The sequence below is a fragment of the Durio zibethinus genome, chromosome 15 (assembly GCF_047325235.1).
Source record: "Durio zibethinus cultivar Kanyao isolate XHJ-2024 chromosome 15, ASM4732523v1, whole genome shotgun sequence".
NCBI classification, from domain to species: domain Eukaryota; kingdom Viridiplantae; phylum Streptophyta; class Magnoliopsida; order Malvales; family Malvaceae; genus Durio; species Durio zibethinus.
This window is the reverse complement of record NC_143176.1, coordinates 22447453-22474196: the sequence shown is the minus strand read 5'-3', so window position 1 is coordinate 22474196 and position 26744 is coordinate 22447453. Positions and strand designations below refer to the sequence as shown.

The 26744-nt window shown below is 30.3% G+C and overlaps 3 protein-coding genes across 7 annotated transcripts; 1 reads left to right on the top strand and 2 right to left on the bottom strand.

Annotated features, from left to right (window-relative positions):
- Nucleotides 1–3108: 3108 nt before the first annotated feature.
- On the top strand, nt 3109–9655 carry LOC111301443 (serrate RNA effector molecule-like). 2 transcript variants are annotated; one of them, XR_002691524.2, is made up of 13 exons: nt 3109–3633; nt 4467–4579; nt 5220–5277; nt 5468–5542; nt 5648–5722; nt 5797–5844; nt 6035–6103; nt 6208–7008; nt 7099–7147; nt 7232–7509; nt 7586–7762; nt 8353–8580; nt 8910–9655. XR_002691524.2 is itself a non-coding variant. In XM_022897085.2 (12 exons), exons 1-12 carry the CDS (start codon nt 3224–3226, stop codon nt 8411–8413), a joined length of 2214 nt encoding a protein of 737 aa, XP_022752820.2. In that variant the 5' UTR covers nt 3109–3223; the 3' UTR covers nt 8414–8838. The 2 variants fall into 2 exon arrangements, 1 of the variants encoding a protein (XP_022752820.2); XM_022897085.2 differs by lacking the exon at nt 8910–9655 and having other exon boundaries at nt 8353–8838.
- On the bottom strand, nt 8998–13679 carry LOC111301442 (protein FAR1-RELATED SEQUENCE 3-like). Of its 2 annotated transcripts, none has more exons than XM_022897083.2 (6): nt 13477–13679; nt 10618–12937; nt 10425–10514; nt 10024–10173; nt 9429–9545; nt 8998–9238 (listed from the first exon to the last, which is right to left on the bottom strand). In XM_022897083.2, the coding sequence occupies exons 2-6, from the start codon at nt 12826–12828 to the stop codon at nt 9194–9196; spliced, it is 2613 nt and encodes an 870-aa protein (XP_022752818.2). In that variant the 5' UTR covers nt 12829–12937; nt 13477–13679; the 3' UTR covers nt 8998–9193. The 2 variants fall into 2 exon arrangements, with proteins under 2 accessions (XP_022752818.2, XP_022752819.2); XM_022897084.2 differs by having other exon boundaries at nt 13513–13679.
- Nucleotides 13680–17773: 4094 nt separating this feature from the next.
- Nucleotides 17774–19818, bottom strand: LOC149514781 (L-ascorbate peroxidase, cytosolic-like). Of its 3 annotated transcripts, none has more exons than XM_089744875.1 (10): nt 19734–19818; nt 19525–19655; nt 19260–19434; nt 19094–19159; nt 18896–18944; nt 18725–18810; nt 18544–18623; nt 18316–18418; nt 18167–18225; nt 17774–18069 (listed from the first exon to the last, which is right to left on the bottom strand). In XM_089744875.1, the coding sequence occupies exons 2-10, from the start codon at nt 19641–19643 to the stop codon at nt 18054–18056; spliced, it is 753 nt and encodes a 250-aa protein (XP_089601001.1). In that variant the 5' UTR covers nt 19644–19655; nt 19734–19818; the 3' UTR covers nt 17774–18053. The 3 variants fall into 3 exon arrangements, with proteins under 3 accessions (XP_089601001.1, XP_089601003.1, XP_089601002.1); XM_089744877.1 differs by having other exon boundaries at nt 19525–19648; XM_089744876.1 differs by lacking the exon at nt 17774–18069 and having other exon boundaries at nt 18163–18225.
- Nucleotides 19819–26744: the final 6926 nt, after the last annotated feature.

The following is a 26744-nucleotide window of genomic DNA, read 5'->3' as shown; positions in this document are numbered from 1 at the left end:
AAAATAAATTGAAACGAAAAAAATAATATATATCACATGGTTTAACGTAAATTGTTTGAATTTATAAAAATATAATATTTATTTGTAAGTTTTAAATTCTATTTTTTCTGCAACATTATCTTTTGATTGATTATTTGTAAATTAAATATAAAATTTTCAAATATCTCAAACATAACCTTCAATGCTTTAATTTTTTCTCCATACAAAAAAAAAAAAATGAACTAATCAAATTTTTTCTAATAATCAATCAAACTTGCTAACTGATTTATTATTATTTAATTATAGATCAAAATATAAAAAGTTATATTTCTTCTGTTTCAAAATATTTGTTATGAATTAGATTTTCACGAAATAAAAAATAATAATAATTTTAACGTACTTAATATTCAAATTTTAATTTTAAGATGTTTTTGGGTATGAAACATCTTAAATAATTTATTAAAAAAATTATAAGATTATTTAAGATATTTTTTAATAAAAAATACATTCAATAATCATCGTGTAATTTTTTGTATTATTTAATATTTTTTTATTAAAAAACGCCTTAAACAGTCATTTAAAAAAATTAAATAGGATTATTCAAGGGATTTTTCGGTTAAAAACACTTTAAATTATTTTTGATTAAATTTTTTAGGGGATTATTCAAAATATTTTCTGACAAAAATGTCTTAAATAATTTAAGTATAAATTTTTGTAAATGATTATTTAATGTGCTTTTTGCTAAAAAAACTCTTTAGATAATCCCCTAAAAATTTGAATGGGATTATTCAATATATTTGTTAGTAAGAAATGCCTTAAATAATCATTTTTAATATTATTAATGAATTATTTAAGTTATTTTTAGGTATAAAACGACTTAAATAATATATATTTTTTGGATCATTCATAGTGTCTTTCTACTAAAAAATATCTTAAATAATCATTTACAAAAAAATTTTATGGGATTATTTAAGACATTTTATGGTAAAAAATATCTTAAATAATCCCGTAAAAAAATTTGATCAGTATTATTTATGGCATTTCTATCGCCTTAGATAAACTCTCTTTAATTTTTTTAAAGAAATTATTTAAAGTATTTTTGACAAAAAAAAAAACCCTTAAATAACCTTTATTAATAATATAAGAGATTAGTTAAAGCCTTTTTTTTAGGAAAACGTCATAAAATGATCATTTTTAAAAATTTATGCCCTGTTCTCGAATATTGAAAAACCAAACAACTAATATAATGAACAATAAAAAGCTACATTGCAATCAATTCTTAAACCATCAACTCATTTAATTTGTCTATTAGTTTCTTCCTATCTATCATCGCCACAGATCATAACAACTCAACGCCATTGTATATTTTTAACAAAAAATATCTTAAATAATCTTCAAAAAAATTAAACAAAATTATTTTAGAGGTTTTTCATGCCAAACGCCATTAATTATAATATATAAAAAAAATTAGCAATAAAAATCTATAATTGATTTGTAGTCATTTTTAGACATACTTTTCAAAATAGTAACAATTATTTCATAATTTTTAATTCAATTTAATTTTGAAAATAACACAAAATTTTCTCCTAAAATCATAAAATACCATAGGAAGATGTGAATTTTTTATTTCAGAAGTTTGGGTACTATTGAGAATTTATCACTTTCTCTCATAATTAAATTAGTTTGAAAAAAAAAATGTTTGAATAAAATATTTAACAATCAAATTTCAAGGGAAAATACATGGATTCTCCCGAACCAAATGCTCAATTTGGTTTGCAAAATATTGGATTCCAAAAGAAAGTGTGATATTCGGGAAAGTATGATATTCGATATATTTTTTAAATTTTAAAGGTATCTTATATTCAAATTCACTTGTTTTGTTCGAAGGAATTCACATATATTAATTCATAAATTTACTAATAAAAATACTAAAATTAAACATTATAATTCCTTTCATCATTTATCCTTTATTATTTCAACGCATAGTATATGCTTTTTCAATATATTAGCTTAAAAAATACAACTAGATGTGATAACGGTTCAATTATGTTCATATCGAATTTGATTTAATTTTTTCAGATATTATATAATATTATGAAATTTTAAAATCCGAATTCAAATCGATTTTATCAGTTCGGTTCAATTTATTAATTTTTTATATTTAAAATTTTTTATATTTTTTTAATATAAAATTTTAACATATTTAAGTAGATTTTGATATAAAATTATTATTTTATTTTATAAAAATTTAAAAATATATAAAAATAAAAAAATATAATTTAGTTCGATTTATTTTTTTTTATTTTTTACCTATCAACGTAAAATCTGATTCAAATATAATATATATATTTAATATATAAATTTGATCCGAACAAAATAAAAAAAAAACCAATCCAATCCGAATCGAATATTATAATTTCAAATAAAATTTTTGAGTTTCTTGATTTTTTTTTTCTCTTTTAAATATAACTATATCTAGGTGAAAATTCCGCACAAAACTGTATAAAAAAAAAAAAAAAAAAGAGATTCTAAATGACATAAACCTAGTTAAATGGTTTCAAATATCTAAAATATAACATTCAATGCTTTAAATTTTCTCCATATATATATATATATATATATATAAACCTTAACTAATCAAATATTTTTCCAACAATCATTCAAACTTGCTAACCGAGTTATTATTATTATTTAATTATAGATCAAAATATGAAAAGTTATATGTCCTCTCTCTCAAAACATTTGATACATATTAAGTTTTCACGAAATAAAAAAAAGGTTTTAGTTTTAACGTATTTAATATTAAAATTTAAAATTTAAAAAATTTTAATTTTTAATGTTAAAAAATAAAAAATTATAAAAAATAAATTTAAAATATAAAAATAAGAAAATTTTATATTAAAAAAATTAATTTTAAAAAATCCTTAAAAATAACATGAAAAAAAAAAAAAGGAATAATAAATATAAAATTTCGTTAAAAAATAATAAGCAATAGGTTTTGCTGCTAATTACTGTAGTAATATATAAATATAAAAATGAAAAAACCTTAAAAAGAAAAAAAAAAAAAAACTATTAGCAGTATAAAATAAGCGCATTTTTTTCTTTGGATTTTATTTATTATTTCTCTCTGAAGCTGCTTGTTGCTCTTTCTTTTTGCTCTCGATCCTCAGTCCCTGCAAAAAAAAAAAAAAATTCAATTTATTATCTCTATTTTCTCCTTCTAGGGTTACGTATTCCGCCCCCAATGGCCGAAGTCATAAACATGCCGGTCGATTCGTTCAACCGCCGTCGCGGCGGCGACCGTAAAGACAACAATAACAACAACAACAGACAGCCTCCGTCATCTGACGGTCCCAACTCCTCTCCCCCACCGCTGCCTCTGCCTCGACGCCGCGACCGAGACTCGCGTGAGCGGCGGGACCGTGACTATTACGATCGCAATCGCTCTCCTCCACCTCCACCTCTCAGGGAGAGAGATCACAAGCGGCGCGGTAGCATTAGCCCTCCACCACCACCACCATTGAATTACAGGGATAGGAGACACTCGCCCCCGCCTCGGAGGTCGCCGCCTTATAAGAGGTCTAGGCGGGACGATGGAGCCTACGAAGGGAGGAGAGGGAGCCCTAGAGGAGGATTTGGACCTGGAGATAGAAGGTAATAGTTTATTTTTTAAATTTATTTTTGTAATTACAATTAAAATGTAAATTGATGCAGCTTAATTTAGCTACATGTATTTGAACTATTGATTTTTTATGGTCTTAGGTTTTTTGGTGTGCTATATGTTATGAACTTATTTCTGATTTGTTAAACTTAAAGTATTTTAGTTGTTTGATTTAATCTTCAAAGTTCGTTAACCGAAAGATTAAGACACGGGTTACATTAAGATGATGTGGCTATTTTGAATGCAAAACACTGCTAACAAGTTCTAATAGTTACTGCTTAGGCCTCAAAGGAACCCTATGACAAAATTTGATCCATGGGGTAAGTTATTAAGATTTTTGTTGGACTAGAGTAACTTTTTTATGGTCAATGAAGGGCGAGAAAGTGTTTGTGCTGTTCTTTTTTTTTTTTTTTTTGAGAATTTTGTGTATTTATTCAGTCTCAATTTCGTTTCCTTCTTGATAAGGCTTACACATTGCAGGGATCCCTTGTTTGTCAACGTAACGAGGGGATTTTCTTTTTCCTATTATTGGAAGCTGCATTGTTTCACAAAATACTGGATTGCCTGTGAATATCTGACACTTACTTTTTGTTTTCTATAATGTTACCTTAGAATAAATCATTCATTCAGTTTTCTCATATTGCTCTGTATCTGGTGTATCTTCTATATTTGACAATATGATTCATTATTTTGTCTCTGAAGTTCTGTTTGTATTCTTATTTTGCTTATCTATTATGACACTTTTGTATATGATTTGTTATTTTCACTCAGTAGTTTTGGCTATATTCAGATTTGCTCATGCTGTAAAACACTTTTGGTGGTGCAGGTTTGGTTATGACTCTGGTGGTGGATATGATCGTGAGATGATGGGAAGGCCTGGTTACCCTGAAGAAAGGCCTCATGGCCGGTACTTTGGTCACTCTTCCGGTGGCTATCAAGGTGGTCATTTCTAGAAACTGCTTAACTACTTTCAAATTTCCTCAAACTTCAATTATTGCACTTGGAATAATCTTGAAGCACTTTTATTTTGACTTTTGTATTTGCCTTCTTTTTGCCATGTATTATTACTATAATTTAAAAGGTTCTATTACACTTTACTATAATTTCTTGCAGTAAAATTTTCAATTTTAGTTTTTAGTACAAAATCTTGAATTATTATGTTTAGTGTTAATTATATAGAGAATTCACTTTTGCCAATAATTTCATTTTTGAAGCCCGCAAATTCCTTCTGGTTAGGAATAGTTCATTTTCATGTGATGAATTATGAGAATTGGAGATTAACAACGGGTCAAAACTCAAAACTGGTCTTTTGCTCTCAGGTTTACCTTTTTGCCTCTTTTAGATAGTAGTGTCATTTTGGAAAGTATTGAGATGCATATGATCAAAATAACTTTGGGCATCTATGAAATGATGCATAATTGCTGTTAATGATGACACTATGATGAGTAATTGTTTTCCTTCTAAAATTCCGTAGGGTGATAATTCATTATTGTATTATGCCGCAGCAACAACTTTTTATCCGTCTTTTCTATTTTTTTTCTCCTTCATTTTATTTTGCCAAATGATATTGCATCTGCAGATTGGGATTCTGGCTGTGTTGGTTATGGTGATGCTTCCAATTCAGGGAGTACACGAAGGTTAGGTTTCCATCTTGTTTAGGGACTCTTGTATTAAATGAGGTTTGAATTACTTTTCATTTCATTGCATTGTTGGCATCATTCAAGTTCTCTTTTAATTGAGGCGAATTTCATAATTGTTCTTATCATTTGATTGTTGGATCTATATTTATCTCATTCCGTAATATGGTATGACAAGTAAAATTTTCAGAGAAGGATTGATGTCGTACAAGCAATTCATTCAAGAGCTTGAGGATGATATACTACCAGCTGAAGCTGAGCGCAGGTACTAATGAGGAATAACATTGTCAATTTGGTTTTATCTTGTTTGGGACTTGCGGCTTTAAAAAAAAAAAGGAATGTTAAGTAACTGTGGCTTTTTACTTTGTAGTTACCAAGAATACAAGTCAGAGTATATATCTACCCAAAAACAAGCATTTTTTGATGCTCACAAAGATGAGGAATGGTACTTCCCATTGTTACTAATTCCTGACTCTTTGTACACCTCATTGTACTAATTAGACTTGATTATGTATGTAGGGTGAGAGACAAATATCATCCAATAAACTTGGTCACTGTTATTGAAAGGTTAGTTGTACTTGCATATTTCATGATGTTTCAGTTCATGAATTTGTTAGTAAGCTGATGGACCCCCTCTACCGTGCATTATGTAGCATGGTGTTATTGATGGATTAGGTGTCATTTTATCATGCAATTGTTGGATTCTTTCTTCAATTTCTTTTTTTTTTTTTTTTTTGGGATTTCTTTTTTTGTTTAGGAGGAATGAGCTTGCACGCAAACTTGCGAAGGACTTTTTGCTTGATCTGCAGAGTGGAACACTGGACTTGTAAGTTTGGCATTCCGTGTTCACTTATTTTATATGCATATTCAACCTGGCTCCCGACATATTATTTTCCAGCTGCTGACCAATAATTTATGTTTGTGATGCAGAAGTCCTGGTGTCAATGCCTTGTCATCAAATAAATCAGGACAGACCAGTCATCCTAATTCTGAAGATGAAGCAGATGTTGGTAACAAAAGAAGGCGGCACGGTAGGGGACCTGCTAAAGAAACTGATCTTTCTGCTGCTCCAAAGGCTCACCCGGTTAGTTCTGACCCCAGAAGAATTCAGATTGACATTGAACAAGCACAGGGCCTTGTACGTAAACTGGACTCTGAAAAAGCAATTGAGGAAAATATTTTAAGTAGTTCTGACAATGACAAAATAAATAGAGATAAATCTCATGGTAGTTTGACTGGCCCTGTGATTATTGTACGTGGCTTGACTTCTGTGAAGGGCCTGGAAGGTGTTGAGCTTCTCGATACACTTATAACTTACTTGTGGCGTGTCCATGGCTTGGATTATTATGGAATGATTGAAATAAGTGAAGCAAAGGGTCTTAGGCACATTAGAGCAGAGGGAAAGAGTTCTGATGTGACAAGTAATGGATCTGAGTGGGAAAAGAAACTCGACTCATGCTGGCAAGAGAGATTGAGGGGTCAAGATCCTTTGGAATTAATGACTGCTAAGGACAAAATAGATGCTGCTGCCGTTGAAGCTTTGGATCCTTTTGTCCGGAAGATTAGGGATGAAAAGTATGGTTGGAAGTATGGTTGTGGTGCTAAGGGTTGCACAAAGCTCTTTCATGCTGCAGAATTCGTGCACAAGCACCTTAAAATCAAACATCCAGAGCTTGCGACGGAGCTAACGTCTAAAGTGTGTGAAGAGCTTTATTTGCAGAACTACATGAAGTAAGTGTGGTCTTGCTTGCAGCATATTGTTGTTTATTTTTTTTATTTTAAAAGATACTTCTACAAGATATACATTGTTGCCATTTACAGTGATCCAGATGCACCAGGAGGGACACCAATTATGCAGCAATCTGTACCGGTATGCTAGAACTGTTGTTGTTTTGATGTTATGATTGCTCGTACTGATTTTTAACCTCATTTTTGTAATTTTTTCTTCTTGCAGAAAGACATACCCCAGAGACGTAAAATATTGGAAAATCGCTTGAAAGATGAACGTGGCTCACGTAGAGAACGTGATAATCGAGCAAATGGTAGTGATAGATATGATAGGTCTGAGAACCCTCAATCAAGTGATTTTCTATCCAACAATAATGGTCCTGATGGGGGGAATCATGATGATCCAATGTTTGATGCTTTTGGTGGACAAGGAATGCATGTTGCTGCTTCGTTTTCTTCAGATATTGCTCCTCCGCCGGTATTGATGCCTGTTCCTGGTGCTGGGTGGGTCTTATGCTCTTCTACAAGTAGCAGTAGTTAGCTTATATTTTCTTGAGGGCTTATATGTGTGTAATTGCAGTCCATTGGGGCCTTTCGTTCCAGCACCACCTGAACTTGCAATTCAGGTGTTCAGAGAGCGGGGTGGTACTCCTTTTGAAGGTAATAGTAGAAGTGGACATCCTGGACCTAATTTAAGTGGACCTGCTCCCTTTCTTCTGCCTCCTGGCTTCCGACAGGATCCTCGGCATTTACGAAGGTAAGTTTGCTTGGGACTGTTTGCAAACCATTGGTATGTGCTGCAGCTATTTTACTTGCAGAGCTTAACCTTAATACTTTTCTGCTTGAATACATTATTGTATAGCTTGCTTCATGTTCCTAAATTTTATGATTTGATAAATTCAAAATATATTTGTTAATTGTATATAGTGTTGGGATATATGCTGTTCCGCAATGGATTTTTTCAAAATGAGGTTGGAAACTTGCTATTTATAAATCATGAAGTGGCACTAGTGTCCTATGTAACTAATGAAATATCAAACGGTGTTTTGATTGGGTGATGTGCATGTGATCCTAGTCTTTTGAAATCTATGTTGACAACGCAATATGCTCAAAGGCCACCACATTCCTTCCCCATCCCTCTTCTCCCCTGGGACTCGTACTCATGGTTTCTAAGCTCTCTTACCTCATAAAGTTTGATTGCCTATACTGATAAATGCAACTAGAGCAGTCTCTCCTTTTTCTTTTGGTTTGGTAAGAGAGAGAGGTACTATGTTCTGCATTTGGATTTTATTGTATTTCTCTTGTACAGTCAGGTTAGTAAAGCTTGCCCTGTTTTATGTAATGCAGTTATCAGGACCTAGATGCACCTGAGGACGAAGTCACCGTCATAGACTACAGGAGCTTGTAGGTATTAGAAACGGAGGGATAGCAAGACTAAAATGTATCTGACAGAGGCAGAAAGCTATTCATCGAACAGTACAAGGTCAAATGCTGTTATTTTTCGATTGTCTTACCAGAGAAGCATCGACCTTGTACCATTTCGTTAAAACGTGAAGAATTCTTAAATCTTGCCAGGTGAACACTAGCTGCTTCTCTTTGTTATTCCTCAAGTATTCTTCTGCTGTGATTTCACCAAAAAATTATGTAATCGATGCGAGCTGTCTTCTGTATAACTGACTTGAAAAGAGATGATTATGAACATGGGGGTGGGGGCATACAATGGTTAACAAACTTGTATTTACTGTAAAATGGACTTTTGATCTTCTTAGTGCTAAAAAGAGCTGAGCATTTCATACTTAATAATAAAATGGTTCCTGTCTTTATTGATAATAAGTTAGTATCTTAAGAACTGGTTATGGCAGTGGCTCTGATTTTGGCTGTTTTGTTATGAAAAACTTGAATAGGCGCATAATCATGACCCTGATTTCAGCCAAACTGATGCATGCTCCAAAGACTACGGCAATGGTTGAATTCACTACACAAAATGTGTAAGCCAGACTAAACATTATGATTGAATTCACTTTTCTACATGTACATAAATGTTACACAACGAGCTGCTTACAAAGAGGAGGAAAAAATTATACAGAAGAAAAAATCCATTCAATACAGGCCACAAGCAAGAGCATCCCATCATCTTTGCAATCTGTGACCAATGAAAGACCAGAGACTCATCCCAACTTCAATGCCTTTATTTCCTATGCTTCTTTGATAAAGGCTCTGCTTGTGGTTCGCTCTGCAAAATGTGAAATTCCATGGCAATCAGAGAACAAAGAAAATGATACACCATCAAGAAGTGAAAGTAAATTCCAAAAGTGAGAGGTCCTAAAACGAAATGGCTGAAGACAGGATGATTGAAGAGGAATTGAGGGTAATTCTGTATCCCATTACATCAAACTTTCTTTGTGAAGGAATAGGACACTTACAACATTTGAAAGCTGCTCCCGAATGTAGGCCATCGATCTCAACATTGCACCTAATGTATCCCTGGACACCTGGAATTTAACCTCCGACTCTCCTGTAGTAGGCTCGGTGTCTTGAAGCTGCAATGGAAGATGAAAAAAAAAACCCTAATAAGCAAAAGACAGATACTGAGGTGTTTAGAAGGTATATATATAAAAAAATACAGCAAAAGCCATGCTTTGTTGTCCAATGGAAAGAGAATTTATGTATTAAAAGTAACAAAGCAATTCCATAACAAAAGCAATAAATCATTGAGCCAAATTGACTACCACTGCATCATGAACACAGATGTTAAAGCAAGAGTCAAATCATATATTCACTTCCACAATCACAAATTTAGACTCAACATAATTCCATTACAAATCCAACATTACAAGCAGATTAGTACACAATACACAACACATGAAAATGCTTTATAGAATAAAAATTGGTCAGTCTCACATCTTGAAGCATTTTATCCATAAGTTTTTGAATACTTCTCAGAAAATATTATAGGTTTATTTGCTCAAATATCATAATCATTTTGGAAGAGTATAGCTTGATTATGGATTGCCATACCTTCAAATTGATGACAGCAACCCTGTTAGCCGGGGTGGAAAGCTGTTCACTAATATAAGCCATAGACCTCAGCATAGGTTCCAAAGTAACCCTTGAGAGCTGAAACTTAACCTCCGATTCAGCTGATGGATTCTTGCTATAATCTTGCAACTGTATCAATTATATATCGAATACGCATAAGAAAAAGGCCGAAATAAGTTAAAATAAGTGACAAAAAGAGTAATGACTGATGATAGCTGTGCACTCCATGATGGCAGACATAAGCCTAACAGTTTTAAAGGGCTCGAATTCCATGTACTTCAGCAATTAATTTGGAGGTTATAATTTTTAAAGGTTAATGCAACTAAGTTGTGACTGGATTTTATGTACTCACTGGCTAATAAAATTTACCATACACATACCTTTAAATTAATGACTGCCACTCTATTTCCAGATGTTGGATTCTTATTCTCCATTACCCAAGTCATTGACTTCAAACAAGGAAGAACCGGCTACATTAAAGAAACCCATAAATTTATCAAGTCAAATCCTGTTCTTCAGCTCAAAGCCAAAGGATAAATGAAATGACATTAAAAAAAGAATTACTTATGGTACCATGGTATCAGGAAGACTATCATCCCGATGAAGGAAAACCGGTGCCATACGTGGCAGATTCAAATCTGAGACAGATTGAGCTGGAGCACCAGTGTCATTAAGATTGAATCGCCGTGAAATTTCATCTTGCTGAGGCCACAGCAAAGGGGCTGTATCTGGAGCAGAATTTGAGCTCTTCCTGTCATTATAGGCAGCACCACTGGCCTGGCCAGGGGGTGCAACGTTTTTCTTTACAACAGAAACCTTCTTCGCACCTTCCTTAAGAGCACCCATGGCAACATTATAAGTCTCTGTAGCTATTGCTCCATCTTCTGCATATTTAATTGCTTCCCGACATAAACTATTATACCGTGCTGTTAGGCACTCTTGGCAAGGCAATTCACCACCACGTTCATCTGTTCCAACCCCAGACTTTGCATTTCGTGTCCATCGCTTCAAGATGTAATGAGATGGTAGTGTAAGTACATTTGTCACAGTGAAGACTGTCAAAACATGCCTACAGAGGATGCCTGAATACTCAAACATTTGACAACTACAATTAGCTCTCATTTCAGGATAGTTTAATGTAACTATGTAAGCTTTGTTGTCGTCCTCAAACTTTGCAACTCTGAATGTGCTAATAGCTCCATCACCTTCAATTCTATTAGCAGTGTAAACAAAAGTTTCAACTAGTTCTTCTTGAAATTTTGTGAATATTTTCCTTGTATATAGATTTGCTGCCTGTTTCTCCATTGGTGATGGTGTCCGCAGGAGTGGTGTTGTACAAATTGTGTCAAAATCAGCTTCAATCTCCCTTTCAAACCAGTTCTCTATTGCTCGTTCATACTGTCTAAAGAACATAGGTATTGTGGTTTGTTGATTCACATAACCATAAAAAAAAGAGCCATCAAATCCTTGATTGGGAGATATTGCAGCAAAAAAGGAATCCCGAAAATAGGCAGGGACCCATTGAGCTCGGGCACTATATAATGACTGAAGCCAATCATGTGCGCTAAGTTTATACTTTTCAATAATAGAACTCCAAGATAATTCAAACTCCTCAATAGTTTCAGTCAAATTTATGCAATTATACAGTTCCACCTGAAAATTAGGATGCACATGACAAATATGAGCCAACTTCTCTGGGCCTTCTCTTAAAACATGCCACTTATTAATACAGTGTCGAACACCTGTAAACACCTGAGACACTGCTATCTGTATGGCTCTGTCTTGATCAGTGATTAAAGAGACAGGTTGACGATCGTTCATTGCTGTAAGAAATGTTTTGAAAAGCCAAACAAAGGAAGCCTCAGAATCATCTAGTAGTAATGCACAACCAAACAAAATTGTCTGACCATGATGGTTCAGCCCTGAAAATGGAGCAAAGGGCACCCTATACTGATTTACTCTGCAACTTGTATCCAGTTTCACAGCATCACCGAAATGCATATAGGCTGTCCTTGACCTTGCATCAGCCCAAAACACATTAGCCATGCGATTATCATCATCCAGCTGTATTGCATAAAAGAAACCAGGGTTCTCGGCCTGCATTTTCTTGAAATAATCAAGCAGATTTTGAGCATCCTTTCCCAGTGTTCTCTTTCTGTTAACTGGCCTTACAGTATAATTCGGTGTCCCAATGTTCTTAACTGCGCAGATTGCTTCTACTGGAGGAGTGCTCCTAACACCACGATTATTTGCATCCATGGAGACACGATTTCCATCCATAGAAACATACATCACACCGCTTGGTACAATTCCCACTCCTTGGTAACTATCAGGCATGGTCTTTGCAGCACCGGCAAAGTGCCTGCGGGGACGAAGGTAATGCACTTTGCTAGGACTCATCACTAAATGGCTATGCTCCTTGACAAACTTTGTAACAACCCACTTATCTCCCTTTAACTCTATTCTAAGCATTGCATCGCAACTGTCAGCAGATCTTCTTTTCAAACCCTCTCTGCTGCAGACAAACTCTCTAGCAACTATTGTCCCATCAGTTTTGGAACGCGTAAGCTGACCAGCTTTGGAGCTAAATCCCATACGTCTACCATATTCATCATAGTAAGTTTTACCAGCATCTTCAGAATCGAATTCCATACCAACATATGGCTCAGAAATCCCATCCTCATCATGATTTGCTTCTCCACTTTCACCGGGTTCAGCATCCCCATCATCTGACATTCCACGATGGCTCATACCCTCTTCTGAATCAATCACATGGACATCCATACTAATCCACCGCACAGTACTATTTCATTAAAATGTCTTTCTTTGTGAGCAAATTATGTTTTAGTACCTGGCGTATTCTATTCTTTTTGAAGCAATCTGCACTTGCTTTCTGTCAGCCAATAAGAAGAAATTCAGTACAACATAATAAAAAAGACAGCGCTCTCACAAACACACACACACACACACACACACACACACACACACACACACACAACTAACATAACCTTTTAAAGGTATTAAAGTTCATCAAGTAATGCTATTGCCAAATCTTTCTAGCCAACTACATGGAACTATTAATGCAAAATACTAAATGGAAAATCAAAGGGAGTAACAGCTAGCTAATCATCATAAAGGCATAAACCGAACATTCAAACTGATTAAAGGCCCTAAATTATCACTCAAAAATTGTTCTGTACATAACTATGCATACAAATGAACACACATGTTCACACAAAATATAAGAAAAACAAGGAATTGAACCAAAACAATGCCTTTTCCTCATATCCATGACAACAAAGAAAACAATCAAAGAGCTGAAAAACTGAAACTCCAACGATTGAGCATGAGAACTAATATTAAAGAAAACCCATTACTCAGAATCATCTAAAAACAGAAATCGAGGTTGAAAAAGAGCAGAAAGATACTAACTTGTTGATCAAATTCATGAATTTTCCAAGGCAGTACCTGCAAATATAAATCTTGAAAAAACTGAAGGGAAAATTATGGGTTGAAAAGGATATTAAAGATGAAAATTTTTAAGGGAAAAAGGAGTCTTCGCAGATTGGAGTGAGACTGTGAGAGATTGATCGTTTGATTGGGAGTGAAAATCTTTATTTTCTTTTTTTTTTCTTGAGAAAGTGAGAAACCCTAAACTCTGGCTGTTTAAACTTTTCAAATTTGCAAAGACACCCCCCCAAACACTCTCGAAGCTGGGAACAAACAACCCGTTATTTTCGACCCATGACCAACCTTTTCGGATCCATTCCTACCCGGTTGTGGTAAAAAAAGGTTTTCTTACTGATCATATTTAGGGACAGTAAATCTATCGGAAACCTTGGATTTGGATTTGATCTGCCCTTACGGAGTCGTTTTGTTTTAATCAGGATAAAGGTTGGATCACATTTTTTTTTAAAATTAGGTAAATTTGATTCAGTATATATATATATAATATATTTATTATTTATTTAATATTATATTTATGTATAATTAAAAAAAAATTATTAAAAAATATTTTTATAAATATTATAATAAATTAAAATTATTAAATTAATTTTAAATCAAACCAAGTAATTATATATATATATATATATATAAATCAAGTTAAATATATAAAAAAAAAAATTTAGGTATCGAAATCAAATGTAAATTATATCAAATCGAGACGAGAAATATCCTTACCCACCAAACCATTGCCATGATTAATCATATTACTATTTTAGTTTAATGATTTCTTTTCGGATCATCTTTAAGGAAACACACAAGCTAAACAATAATATCTCTTCAATTTTAAAAGATTAAAATAATAAAAAAAATCCTTTGAATTGTATAATTTTATTTATATAAATTTTTATACTTTTATTTTATTCAAAAAAAATTTTAATTTTTAATTTACATTGAAATAAGTCTTTGGTTTTTAATATATACTTAAATAAGTTCTTAAAATTTTAATTTGTACTTAAATAAATCATTAATATAAATTATTTCTTATTTCAAATAAAATTTTATTTGAATATAAATTAAAATCTCAAAATTTATTTTAAAAAATAAATAATTTAAGAGTTTTTAAAGTAATTTAACCTTTTAAAAATATGTTGTTACTGGTTAGTTCTAGCAAGGATAATCATTTCTGTTAATTTTGTATTGGCTAAAATACTAACTAGGCCTCATACTTTCTTAACTTTTTCAAACAAACCTTTATCTTTTTATTATGTTCAATTAAACTCTAAAATGTTATTTGTGTTTAATTAATCTTTATTTTACATTAATTTAGCTAAATTTTATTAAATAAATAGGATTAAATTAAATTAAAAATAATACTTTAAAGAATTAATTAGAAAAGATAATATTTTCAAAACTTAATTAATTTTTGTGCAAAAAAAATTTAGGGTGATGATATCAAATAAATTGAATTATTTTATTATTATATTTATGTGTCTTATTAACATATTTTTTACATCATCTCCTTAAAGTTTTTATCAAAATAAATTTCTTTTAAATTTTTCATCCAAATTTCAATTTGATCATCACTTTTACTTTAATAAAAATAAAATTTTCATCTCAATTGATATTGAATGGTTAAAGCACTCTTTTAACTCTTTGGACCGTTGTAATATTATTCATTATTCTGACCCCCTTCGTCCAAATACTGGCTTCGCCCCTGTTTTCGTATCATATTTTAAGATTCTCAGGCCTACTGAATTCAGAGCTAAGGCCTTCTCGTAAATTATGTCCATCTGCTCATCTCCCAGTAGTTGCTGCTCAAAATCAAAAGAAAATGGCTCAGGGCTGACTGGTTCATCAGCTATGTCGTGTAATCTTTCAAGATAAAAATGGCCCATGGCTTCTTCAACTGTCTACAGACAAATTTAACTTTCAAGTAAGAAAAACAAAGAATTACCTAATTCAGCCAATACAAATTTGAGTTTCAACTAGATGATGATGATGCGGTGCGGATTTCATTTCCATAATGATTACCAAACAGAGTTCATTTTATTCTACAACAAAATCGTATAATTGTAGTTAATAAATTAAGTTTATTAATCCATAAAAACATGATGGTAAACGTGGAACTTACAGTAATTCTTATGGTGGGATCAAATGTCAACATTCTGTCAATGAGATCAATAGCTAATGGATGAAAATGTGGGAAAATATTCGCTAGCGGCTGGCGAGGATGTGCAGGGAGCTGCAGCATGATATCTTTTTGCCTCATCTTTTAGGAGAAACCCGAGATCAGATTCAGTTGGCGTGCCAAGCAGCTATAAAAGTGAGTATGGAAGCTAAGGTTACATAATGTGCGACGGAAGATCTTGAGTTTAGGTGACCCGAACTGGGTTTAGAGGAATTAAGATTGATGTCGTAGGCTCAAACTAAATTGGTAGATAACGATCTAAACGGGAGGTAATAAGTAAGTGGCTTTACGTGACAGCTGGTGGTCAATTAAGGTGGTCGAGCCAAATTGATGTATGACTCGAAAATTTAGATGGATCCAACGCATCAACTCAGTTAAAATGATCACACTATCTCAATTGACAATTAATTTAGTAGTATTTTGAATTTCATTGTATTTTTAATGCGATGTAATTAAATTTAAATATTAATTTTAATAAAATTTATTTAATATAAATTTTTTTATAATTTTATTTAATCGTAATTATAATATTTTTTTAATTATAACTATAATTAAAAATGATAACCTAAGAGTCATTTTAGTTGGTTTTGATTTAATTCGATTTAAAATTTTTTTTAAATTAAATTTTAAATAAAATAATAATAAAAAAATTTAAAATCAAATTTTAAATAAATCTGTTTCAACCTAATCTAATATATATATATAAATTAATTTTATATTTATATAATTTTATATTTATATTAAAAATAATATTTTATATTTTAAAAATAATATTTTATTAATTTTAAATTAAATTAAATCAAATATAATTTTATATAATTTCAAATCAAATATAAAAAATAAAAAAAATTTCGATTCAAAACAAACAAAAATTTATCTTGATTTGACTCATTATATCCCTAACTACAATAATTTTTATTTTATTTTTAACCTCGCCCAAATTAAATTTACTGTCCATCCATCCAAATCAACATTTACATTGAAAAGTTTATTTAACCTTTTAGAAACTAAAATATCCCAATAAATATTATATTAAATAAATTGATCGTCGTGCGTATGAATTGATGGAAAATCTCTGAACCAGCCGGCGTTTCCAGGAGCGACGTCAGCCGTTTTGTTACCGTTTACCTCTCACTGTGTTTCTTTTGACTCTTTTCCTTTTGGGTTCTCTTTGAGGAATAGAGAGAAGTCTAAGTTTTTATATATAGAGAAAATTAAGGGAAAAAATAGAACTCTCTTTCGGAGCTTCGTCTTAGCTACGAGGATGGGGAAAGAAATACGCGCCAGAAAGCAAGTGGCGCTTTTAATGGAGGGCTGATATTGCATCCACCTCTAATCAGCGGTTGAGATTTGAAGGAGTTCTGTCAACGGTCTTATCAGCCTTTTAGCTACCTTATGTTTTTTTAATATAGCTTTTTTGTTTCATTTAAAAAAACATTTTATTATTAATTAGGATAATTATGATGAATAACCTGTTTGTCTATAAAGATCTATGTCAGTTCCCACTTTGGAATGTGGCCAAAAAAGAGTCTCAGTTGGAAGGATAATATAATTGTTATTTTTATTAAAAAAATCAGTTAATAAAAAATATTACTTAAAATTTAAAATTATTTATGAAAATTTGCTAAGCTGGATCTAACATGCTGGACCAAAATATTTTTTGCTAAGTTGAAAGTTAGTGTTTCAACCTGCGTGATCATTCTGACCTGTGTTAAAAACTTTTTCCTAACGCGTTTCAGTGTGATAATGCGCCCAAATACAGGTTCATAAGAATAATAACACTTGAAAAGAGAAAACGTCTTTTTCATTTTCCTTTCCATCTTTCCTTTGTGCCAAACAACTAAATAAATGTACGGAAATTATTAGTAATTATTAGTTCCGTGACCAATGGCTCAAGGACTTTCCGTGAGACATAAAGTAAGAATAAAAAAAGGTGAAGCGCCAAACTTCCTTTTTTGTCAAACTTTTGCAGGTAAGAAGTAAAATACCAGGTTTGTTTTTTCTAGACTTTGTTATGAAATAGTAAACTTGACAAATCTGTTCTCAAATCCAAATGTTTAGACGCATGACAGAACAACATCAAGCAGACAACGATTTGGTAATTGCATGCTGAGAAGACACGCATAGCTTATCTTCAGCGATATATTAAACCAATCATCAATTACATTATGATGGGGAATGCGCATTTTGAAGATATTATTTGTCTAGAAAAGCTTAGTCCCAACACATATATCACAAATTCCATTCAACAAATAGAAACACCCAAATTCTTTAAGCCATAACTGCTTGGTTACTAATTTTTGAGAGATTACAAACCCAATACATCTGAGGAGGCAAATGCTGTTGGCTTCATCTTATTTTTACAACCATCAGCTTATGCTTCAGCAAATCTGCAAGACGACATACAAATTATCAGTAATTTTACGAGCAGATTGAAATCAAGAACAGCATAATTGAAGTTCAAGAGGAGATTAATGCAAGGATTACCCTAGCTCAGACAGCTTCAGGTGAGCTTCAGTGTAATCAACAAAGAAGGCATCCTCATCCTGCAAATAGGTGAAAGTAATCAGAATAAACAACATTGAACTTCTCAATTAGCGATTATATCAAAATTTAAAAGACTAAGAATTACGCACGGCAGCATATTTATCAACCAATGGACGGAAAACTGGGTCACACAGGAGAACTTTATCAGTTGGCAACTGCAAAAGGCCTTCCTTCTCCCCAGACAAGAGCTCCCTATAAAATATGATCCAATTAGCATCAACTTAATGCAATTTGCTACAGATTGTTCATGACAACTCCCTGCATTTGTATTTGCAACAAATGAAGGAAGAGCATGACTCATAAAAACTGAAACTCACTTGAAGTAAGAGTTGTCAAAGATGAGAGGATTGGTAGTCCATGGCCCCTCAAATCCAGACCTCTCCTTGTGGCACCTTCCCTACATCAAAGGCCAAGAAAAATACACATCATGTCAAGTGGATAGGTAAATAACATTTCAAGCTTCAAGAAAACAAGGGAATTGGAAATTTCGGTACAGACCAGGGTGTGGCCACCAGACAGAGCAACAATATCCTGGTCACTAAGACCCATTTGATGAACAAAGACCTGCCTCAAGTGATCAGCTCCTGCAAGATATTAATCAAAACAGTTAATCAAGATCATCACTACCAATAGAACAAAGGCATTTCAAGACAAAAAGTATACACTAACCCTGCGTAGCATCGGGCAAACGGCCCTCAGGTGGTGGGTTAGGCTTGTCCTGCATTTATTACAAAAAGCTTGTAGGTAAATACAGTAACAATGGCGACAACTTTAATACTCTAACAATTCAACAACTTTATTAAATTTTGCTTTGAGTTTTGTTGCTCAAAACAACAGTAACCAACCACTGCAGTAATTAAGACTGACCTCTCTTCCGGGGTGGAAGGGAATTTCAGGTCCACCGGTGACCTCAACAGCGACGACACCGGCAAGCTTTAAATCATTTAAACACCAAAAAAAAAAAGTCAAAATCACTCAAATCAAGCATAAAACAGTTTCTGAAAACAAAGAAAAAGTATTTAAAGTAAAATACCTGATAGAAGTCAGCGTAAGAGAGGATAGGGAACTGCTCCTTGATCGGCTCAAGAAGCCTGACGGCAATATCGAGACCGTTGTTAGCACCATGTGCGAGCTCATCAGGATGCTTCATGGTACCGAATGGACCTCCGGTCTTGGTCTGTACGTCAAATGTTCCAGCTGAGTGCCACCTGTCCTCCACCATGACCGTCCGATCCATCAACATCACCGATCTCACAACCAAAATTCTTAACTCAGACTACAGTAAAAAGAGAACTTACGCTAGACGGAGCATGATTGGAGCGCAGTTCTTCTCGGCGATGAGACCTCTGAGCTTCCTCTTAGCCTTTTCAACGGCCTTCCGATATTCCTCGCTCACAGTCGGGTAACACTTCGTCATTTTGTCTGATTTCTACAAAAATTAGATTCGTATTAACAAAAAATTTCAAATCAGATCAAATAATTTTCAAAAATCATATCGAAAATCAACCTTTCGAGATGCGAAGTAATGGAGAGTACAATGAAATTTGAAAATAAAACCGTAAACCAGCGCGCTTTGTACACAAGCTGAGCACAAGCCACTCTGGTGAAAGGGGGAGAAGATATAAAGAGAGTGAAGAAAATGAAGGTTCTGGTAGACTACTATTACCCGTTGGATCATTTAAGATCTTTGTGGTTGGTGTTTGTTTTCGGAATGGACGGCTTTGATTTGGGTTGAAAATTCATGATGTACGTCTATGCTTGTGGGGTAGGTGGGCTGATTAAAGAATAAAATTTCATTTTTGTTTTTAAAAATTGGTCAATATTTTATTGAAGTAGTCCGATTTTGTTTTTTGATATATTACCATAAAAAGGGATGACCCACTAAAATTTGAAAAGTTTTTATTTTTTAGGAAAATTAAATTGTATGAATTTAGGAAATGACCGATTTCTCCTTATAAATGGAAAAGGAGATTTAATTTGCTGCGTTGTAGTTTAGTAAGCTCTCCTTAAGATTTGAGTCAACGCCTATGCGTTGATGGAAATTCTTGTGATGGATGCTGATTTTATGGAATATAGACTTAGATAATTAAAAAGTCCACACAAAATGTACAAAAAATTATTTGTAATAATAATAAAGTTAAAGTTCAAAAAAATTAAAAGAATCCAATTTAAGGATTAAAAAAAATCATAGAATTTGCTTTTAGTTATATTTATATGCAGATAAATTGAGTTAATATTTGAAACAATTGTGAATAGTCATTTTTACTTTAGTCAAATTAATTGTAAACTTCATAATATCAACAAATAATACAATGAGAAATGAAGATGTCATAAGTTGTAAGCTTCATTTGATAGGCCGTAAGATTAATTATAGTGAAATTAAAAATAATAATAAAATTATTGTAATTACAATTTAAAAAAATTATTGTAATTGTGATTGAAAAAAATTAATAAAAAATTTATACTGAATGAATTTTATTAAAATTAATATTTAGATTCAACTGGTGGTATAATAAATTTAATTGCACCACATTAAAGGTGTGATTGAATCCAAATCGGCACTTAAATCATGTGATAACGATGGTGATTATATGTTAATAATTTATCAAATATTATTTCTTTGTTCTTTTTTATTTTAAAAACCCCTAAAATTTTAACTATTTATGCTAAATTTAATATTTAACTCGTTAATTTAACATAATTTTATTTGTAATTAATATTTGTACGATTATGTGTCATTTGTCTAATTATAAAAATATTAAAATATTCAAAACAAATACAAGTAAATATAGTTGGAGCATGATGATAAAAAGGTTTTAATCTAGAAAACATCTAAAACTCTAAATACTCAATCAAAACCTAATATGATCTAATTTGTTTTGGAAAAAAAAAAATCATCTTCTTAAATCTACTAAACTAAAACTCAAATAACTTAAAACATTAATCCAAACCCTAAACCAATGTGATTTAATAATCAGTAATATTAAATTATTTATATTTGGTACAATATTATAAATCACTAGTGCTTTTAAATTACTGTATTTGGTATTATATTAAAAAAAACTATATAATACAAAATATCTAAAATAACTTTAAAAAAATAAAATATTTAATACTTATTGAATCAAAATTTATAAAATAGTTAAACGTTATTTTATAAAAAATTACAAAGTATAAATCAAATTTAATAAACATAATTTCTAAAAAATTATTAAATATAATTTTTTCTAGTCAATATAAATTTATTAAACTTTTAGTGACCAGTTTCTTTGTGTAATATTAATTATATTTTTTATGAAAATAAATTAATTAAAAAATAATATTAAAATTTATTTTTTCAAGATTACAAGACTTTTTCATTTTTTAGGTTAGGAATTGGATTACTCCCAATATAATGATCTTATCATCCTAAAAATTTAAAATTATTGTCATATAAAATTTTTAAATTACTATAAAATAAAGTGATATCATTACTAAATGTAAATCACTATAATTTTTACACAAATCATCACATACCAAAAATCTTTTAAAATATAAACAATAAACAAGAATTTTAAACAATCACTAACTAATTAATAAAACCACATGAAATTTGGTAACTAACTTATATGATAAACATAAAAAAAAAAAAAAAAATCACTATTCGAATTTCAACAAACCGCAAAATCAATTTTGAACACTAGATATAAGCAACTTTTGCATGCAAAATTATTTACAAAAATAATTTTTATTTTTATTTCTGAAAAAAAATGATTTCAAGTAAATGACGATTACACTGCAACAGCCGCATGGAATAGAAACTGCGGGAAGGTTGTTTTTTATATTTCAAGTATCCAGGAAAATTATGGCTATTTAATTTAGTGGAAAATATCGTTATTCCAAGTGTGAACACGCCCAGGGAGAGAAGATTCCATCGGAGCAAAGGATAGCAACACGGGGATTGTAACGGGAACGAGCGTCACCCGCCTACTCCTATTGGTCAAAAGGAAGACAAACTGTAACTGCATTTACCGTCCCCCTACGCTCTTTAGTAGACGAACAATTCTATTGGTCCAAGGACCCAAACCTTACCAATCGGTGTTTGCCACGTTGGTTGTGCAATCATGACGGCCTTTTTATTTCAGGTGACAGACACTTCCCCCTACGAAGTGCTTCCCACGATGACACAACCAATGAAAACGCATTTGGGGCCTGTTTTATTCCACTTCGCACGGTGATCCATTAAAAAAAGTACTTTTTATAGGATTAATTAAAAAATATTTGAATAAAGTATGTTTCTCTCACCATCAAAATACTTTGTTAGCTTTTTTTTTTTTTACCATTTTTTCTTTGTAGAAACTGTAGTTTTTAAATAAGTATAAAATATAAAATTATTTATTAAAATCATGTGAATACATCAAATGTGAATATATTTTTTATTTCTATAAATTTATATATAATTTTATTAAAAATTTAAATCATATTACCTTTATATATATATATATATATATCACCTAGTTGAGTTTAGAATTAGAGTTATTTTTTGATACATTAACTTTGTTATTTTTTTTACTTAAAGACTAAAAATTTAATTTAAAAATAGATTAAATTTTAAAAGAAGTTTATTTTTTTGAGTGTCTATTTGAGGACAAATAATAATATCATCCACTTTAGTGATTTTTTAAAAAAGCATCGGTAATGCTTGTCATTATTTTAAATCAATATATTTCCTATACATTTTGAAAAAAGATAACATTTTTTTATGTATTTTTCACTCTCTATTAATTTTATATGTGCATATATACTATTAGTATGAAATTACCTATTGCATTAATTAAAAAGTTGAAATAGATCTAAGTCCAAATGATATTATTATTGGCAAAGGAAAAAACAAAATAGATTATCATTATGGAATGTGAGAGAGGGATATGCGTCAAACCCCGTGACCATCTAGTGGTTATAAACGTGGATCCATGAAAAATATTTATTTTTTGGTAAAAAAATTAATTGTTTAATTATTTATGTTCGAACAAAATATATCATATTTAATAATCTAAAATTGATTGTTACAAGTTATATATTAGAGATGATTTCAACAAATAATTATTAACAAAACCCAAATTCAATATCATTTTGTTAAAGATGACGAATCTTAATAAATTGTGTTAATTATTTATGAATGGTCAGTGAAAAATACTAAAGATAAATTTAAAATTTTTGCAACATTTTTTTAATTTAGCTAATACTTTTTTCATATAAGTCTTCTTTAGTCTGCAAACATTATTCATCTAAATCATTTGGAACATATAATCTTTAATTAACATTTATGTTATTTGAATTAATATTAATTATTATATTTATCAAATATTAATTTTTAAATAAATAGACTATTTTTTAATACTATATATGTAATTTAAGTTGCATTTTATACTGTTACTTATTAATTAACATCTTAACATTTCTTTCTTTATTAATTAACAACTTATCGTTTGTTTCTTAGTTCTATGATAGTGACATTATTATTATTATTATTATTATTATTATTATTATTATTATTATTTTCATCATCATCATCAATGCATTAAAAAAAAAAAAAGGAGATAAACGAACCATGATCACGATCATAAAAAAGCTTCCAAAATGTAACAGAATGGGTGCTCTCGAGGTCCCTCGTTCTCATTCTAATCAGGTAAAATCAGCTTGTACGATAAAAAGAATATGCACAAATTTATATTTATTGTAATGAATGTAAATAGGTAAGATGTTTTATAAATAATTCGTGAATGTATTTGAATTTTTGTGTTTATAAAGATTAACAAAAGATAATGATTAACATTTTAAAGATTATTAATTAAATAAATATATCATAAATATTATACAATTAGTTTATATTTGCTTTATTTATATATAGTAAGATAAATAAATAAGTCATTCGATAAATAATTAGTGAATATGCTAAATTCATATTCGTTTATGTTTATTTAGTAATTTTAATAAAACAATTATGAGTAATATTTTTAAAATTAATAAATTAAATAAATAAAATATAAAATATAAAATATAATAGAACTCACTCGTATTTAATTGGTTTACATTTTTATTTATTATTTTTACTTAGAGACATCAATGAATAAAATATTAATAGGATATAAAGTATTTCTTATCTTCATCATTAAAATTTTATATTATATCTATTTTTATATTTATAATCAATTAATATTTTAATATATTATCATTTTCATATCTACATGTATTTAATGAATATGAATAATTCCTCCATTCGTAATTTAAAAAAAACTAAAATTTATTTTTTAAATTTATTTTGTATGTTTGGGTAATCATTTTATAAATATATATTAATATATATTTTTCAATAAAAATATATTAGTTATAATTAATCTACAATAATAAATTATATTATTTAATAAAAAAATCTATTTAATAAATATATATAAATATATGATGTAGAACAGGTATTATATTATTTCTCTCCATCTCATATCCAATAAAATTTTAAAATCATATTCATCTCTATTCTTATCCCTACAACATAATATTCATTTCTACTCAATTTTAATAAAATTTTTTTTATTAGATACGAGTAAAATTAATATTTTTATTTGTACTTCAATATATATATTTTTATGCATCGAAGCCCAAATTCACCTGGTTGGCCCTGTTAGAAAAATTCATTTCGGTTGTTAAGGTCCATTAAGTAGACCAATGAGTAGCCCGTAAAATTTTGTTGGCCTAGCAACGATCTTGCAGCATTTTTGAGCCCATTAAATGTGTACCAATCCACTCAAAACACAAATGTAGTAGCTGTAGCAATTTCAGTACAAATAATAGCTTCAAGAGCGTTTCTTTCTTTAGCAATATAACCTTTTCTTACTGTTTAAAGGCTCGTAGTTGCATTTGCAAGATAATTAGATTGAAAAAAGGAAACCATATAGAAAAAAAAATGTTTTGCCTTATAGTTGATAAGAATTACCAACTTGAACTTGAGCTGACTACAAAGTTTACCAATAATATGATGCAATGCTATATGTTATAATTTGAAAGAGAATCATAAATTTTATATCAATTGTGTATTAAAATTTATATTAAAAAATATATATTTATATTATATTTAATTTATAAAATAAATTCATAAAATTTAATAAAATAAAATAAATAATATCTCATAAATAAATACTAAATGTAATGTTATAATTATTCGGTGATCAGCTACTGCAGAGCCATTGATGTCGAAGGTTTCCCGGTTCATTGCAACAGTCGTCCAACAGGGATTCCAAATTGGATCATCGATGTCGGAACAGCTACATAGCTGCATTTTGTCACGGTTCGACTCAAAATCCAAGCCTTGAGTGCCGATCATGACAATCAATCTTCTGTTGCCATGCCTCGACATGCATTACTGTGATTCTCTCCGATGCAACATGTCCTGGTTGAGAAGCCATGAATCTTAAACTTAATTTAATTAATATATAGTTATTTTAAAAAAATTTTAGTACTTGCATTAAAATAATTCACAAAAGATTTTTGAAAACGATTTTATTAGGAAAAAAACCATAAAAATAAAAATTTCTCCCAGTGGGTCCCTAGGAGCAATAAACAAATGGGAGGTGGGACCATGGATTCTAATAAAACGGTTCAAATGATGGCCCACGGATTAATCTGAACCATCAATCGTATACACGTCAACGTGGCGTTCATCGGAAATACCAAGAGAGGGACCCTTGCTAAACATAAACGCGGCTTAAAGAAAAAAAGTTTAAAAGCTCGAAAAAAGGGGAAAAGGCAAGGGCAAAATCCCGTAATAAGAAGAAGATCTAAGGGCAATATTAGGAAATTCATAATATTTAATGGAAAATTTAAATTCGCCTCAAATATTTCTATTAACACCCCACGGTTAAATACATTTTAAATTCAAAATTAAAATTATTTTCTACTAAATACACTACATTCCTTTGATAATTGATTTTCCTTTCATATCCTCAACATTTTTTATTCACTCATTCTTATTCTCTTCTTTAATCTCAAACTCAAATTAATTATAAATCAATTAAATTAACCTCAAAATCATTTTTTTAGTCTTTCATTGATTAAAAGTAAAATTTTAAAATTTACTACATTTGATTTAATTTAAATGCTTACGAAAATTAATTAAGGTTTACAAAATGAATTTTGCAGTATTTTAACTTTTTAGAAATTGATTTCCAAAAGCCTTAAAAGGAAAATCAATTATTGGTGAGAAGCTTACAAAATTTTTGAAAATTCATTTTTAAAAAGCATTATTTTTAAAAATACAATATAAATTTTATAAATTTATTTTTAAAAAAATATTATAATTCAATTTTGAAATTATGTGATATTTTTTAAAATAAAAATTTGAAATTATAAATGATTAAATTTAACTGAGTGAGATTTTATTATCTCTTTGAGTTAATCTTTTTTTTTTATTTTTTATTTTTATTTTTTTTTTATATTTATTTCTTTTTTTATTTTTATATGATTTGTAGGATTTAATAAAAATTTT